General features: G+C 30.2%; 1 protein-coding gene across 1 annotated transcript; it reads right to left on the bottom strand.

Annotated features, from left to right (window-relative positions):
- Positions 1-795: 795 nt before the first annotated feature.
- LOC119667046 (casein kinase I-like) lies at positions 796-1,866 on the bottom strand. Its single transcript, XM_038076328.1, has one exon. It carries the CDS (start codon positions 1,705-1,707, stop codon positions 796-798), a length of 912 nt encoding a protein of 303 aa, XP_037932256.1. The 5' UTR covers positions 1,708-1,866.
- Positions 1,867-3,587: the final 1,721 nt, after the last annotated feature.

Genomic DNA, 3,587 nt, shown 5'->3' with positions numbered 1-3,587 from the left:
TCTAAAACCACTCTGTTATAATTTACTCTTAAATAAAGCTATTTATATTTATATAAAAGCTTATACTCTATAATTAATTAGTCTTATTCATTTTTGTTATCACGTTTTTATCTTAACAAAAGATATTCAAAATTTCTGTCAGACATAATGGGGTATTAATTGAACCCTATATTCACCAACGTTCAGCCACGCATCTGGAAATTTTATTTTTCTTGTATGTATGTATGCCCCAAATATGGATATTAAGTTTCTTTTGCCGCAAGGAAATAAATTGAACTTTGGGTTATTGGTCATTCTCTTTCATAGCCAGTCCGTCGTCATATTCTATTCACATTTTTCATAATATAACCTATATTTTACATGAAGAAATTTATAGATTTTCCTTTTATTTGCTTAGGCATAAACCACTTGTCATCACAGTCAACGTCGCATCATAATCTTTGATGTAATATAAAGTGGTCACGCGCCTATTGATAATCTTTTTCGGTATTAATGGTGTCTTGTGAATTCCCAGATGTCATTTTTTGCCACGTTGAACGTTTTTTAGAAAAACCTTTTGAGTTTTTGCATTTATTAATTTAATTTGGAACAGTTGCCTGGTCAATTAAAAAATGTATTCCCAAAATTTTAATAAATTAGGATTAATTATAGTTAACTACAAAAAAAACTCTAAATTTAATTATTTTTGAATAAAATAATTTCTTTACTGTATACATAAACCTTAATATTATACTTCTAAAATTTAAAACTATTTCCAAATATTTATTATTTTCATTTCGTTATGTGTTCTTAACTTTATTTTTTACGCTTCTTCTTTACTTTATTTTCATCATTAGTCTTCTTAGTTTCGTCAATTTTTCGTTTCTTACCACCATCATTGATATCCTTTATAGCCTTACCATTTCTACCTTTAAGAGCGTTATGCTTGCAACTACATTTGTTAACTTCACATATAGATAAATGTTTTTTATCCGGAGTCCAATCGAATAACAAATCCATTTTAAAATCATACGACATAAATGTACGATTAAACAACTTTTTCAAAAAATCGTAGTCCGGATCGTTTTCAAACTTAAGTGATCGACAGTACAGCATATACATCATGAAATCATCAGGGAGTCCACTACATAAATCTTCTACATTCGTTGATATTTTTATTTCAGCAATTTTTTCAAATTTTTGAGAGTCCGTTTCACCACTGAGACCGTCCCAAGGTAAATTGCCTCTGTGGAAATATATAAGTAAATATCCAAGCGCCTCCAAATCATCACGCCTTGATTGAGTTCTACTTCTTAATGCGTTTATGGAGGCGAAACTCCAAGTACCACAAAAGTTATCACGCAGGTTGCATTGAATATGTTTACCAGTTTTAGGATTGCGGTATTGTTGGCATAATCCGAAATCTACTAAGTATATTAATGTAGATTTGTCATCACGTCCAATTAATATATTATCCGACTTGATGTCCTGGTGTATATAATTTTTGGAATGTACGAATTTGATTCGATCAATTAATTGAACGCCAATCATAAGTATGGTTTTCAAAGAAAATTTTCTTTCACAAAAATTAAACAACTCTTCCAGTGAGGGTCCCAACAAGTCCATTACTAAGACATTATAAGTTTTTTCCTTACCGAAATAGAGAATGTTTGGAAATCCAACGCCACCACTCAATTTACTATAAAGGTTAAATTCATTTTCGAGCATTAAGTGGCGACTTTCACCATTTTCTATTTTAATCGCTACTGGCTCATTAGTTTGGTTGTTAATTGCTAAGAAGACTTCCCCAAAGCCCCCACTCTTAATTTTTTTCAAGCATTTGTACTTTTTACCATCCACGAAATCAATTAATAAACTTTTGTTAGATTTATTATAATCTAAATAATTCATTTGTGTTAAAATTCGATTAAGAAGCTTACAATTTACCACTATTATATGCGACAGTTAGTTTGAGGATATTTGTAATTGACTTAAATGATTTTTGAAATATTAAAAAAAATATATTTGACATAATCTAACATTCTACTGAGTTTAAGAAACTTTGTAATATTGTCTAGAATACATTTTTATTTTATAAATTTTCTAATAACTTTAATTTTCAATCTAGTTTTTAAAGATAGGTAAATTTCTTAAAATAACGAATATCTATCGGATGTTTTTCAACTTCATTGAACTTTTAAAATATATATATTCATATAGTAGTTAATAATTATGATTATGCTTCCATCACAAATATGAATGTGATGCCTGTTTAGTCTATGATTTTAAAATAAAGAACAAGAATTCGTCTAGTAATGGCCAAATTCTGTGCTGCTCAGTTCTGTGCTGATAAGGCATCGTGCCTATTGATTTTAAATTTCTAGATATTCTGTGGATGATATTTATATGACTTTCTTTATACCCAAGGACAATATTGTGTGATAAGAATTTGTTTTAATCAGAAGTATGTTTCAGTTAATAATAATTTATTAAATTAAAACTGAATATAATTAATTGAAATTAGAAATTATATATAATATTGAAACTTCAAAATAGAAAGGTCTCTATTTCAATTTGTAAAACTATGTTATTTTCCATTTAACTATTCTTGATCATTTTATGTCTATCTATATGACCATTTAATATTGCATTTACATTACTAGTTTCTTTTTTAATAGTCATAAGAGTTCAAAAAGCACATAATTTGATTTCCTATTTGAAATTTGACTTTAACGTCAATATAACAGCAGTTTTTTTAATAGAAACTGTAATATTTAATAGAGAGGTTTGTCATGATGGTCTGATAGTAAAAATGTGTCATCTAGGTGTTCCAGGCAGGCTAACTAAGATCATCGGCAGCTTCCTACGTGGGAGGTCCTTTTGCACGAAAATCAACAGCACTCTCTCGTCAGTTCGAACTATAGCAGGGGTTTTTCAAGGATCGCCACTTTTCCCTACTCTCTACAACATTTATACGTCTGATATTCTAACGTAAGGTCCCTCAACTCTGATGTTATATGCTGACGAAACGTGTATGCTATACTCGGATAAATGTGCTCTCAACATAACCAACACACTTTAAGAGCATATAAACTTCATTCTGGAGTATTTCCAGAAATGGAAAATAAAAATTAATAATAAAAAAACCAAGACTCTGTTTATTACGCTTAAGTGGAGACAGAACCTGTCGAGAGTAAGAGTGAGAGATTTGGTAATAAACTGGAAGGATAGCATTAAATATCTGGGCATCACGGTAGACAAACGATTCACATGGCTTAAACGTGTTGAACTGAGAAGAATTAGCTGTGCCAAAATTCTTCATCACCTCCAACCGCTATTCAAAAATAAAAATCTCAATGGTAAGAACAGGAAGCTGTTATATAATCAAATAATTTGCCCGTTACTTCTATATGGATGTGTAGTTTTCAGTAAGACCTCAAACAATACTATTCGCCAGCTAGAAATTGGGTAAAGCCAGACTCTGAGAAGACTTTTTAAGGTACCATGGTACATTAGGACGAATGACATCCTCAAGGACATCAAGATTGATCCGATCATAAAATACATGAAGGATAGTGTTCTAAAATAATTTACAAAAACTGACAGGA

Source organism: Teleopsis dalmanni, chromosome 1 (genome assembly GCF_002237135.1).
Source record: "Teleopsis dalmanni isolate 2A chromosome 1, ASM223713v2, whole genome shotgun sequence".
NCBI lineage: Eukaryota > Metazoa > Arthropoda > Insecta > Diptera > Diopsidae > Teleopsis > Teleopsis dalmanni.
Note: the sequence above shows the minus strand (reverse complement) of the source record. Positions and strands in the feature narration are given on the sequence as shown.

Excerpts from the sequence above, each read along its gene's own strand:
- LOC119667046 (XM_038076328.1), bottom strand. The coding sequence starts at position 1,707 with ATGCTCGAAAATGAATTTAACCTTTATAGTAAATTGAGTGGTGGCGTT.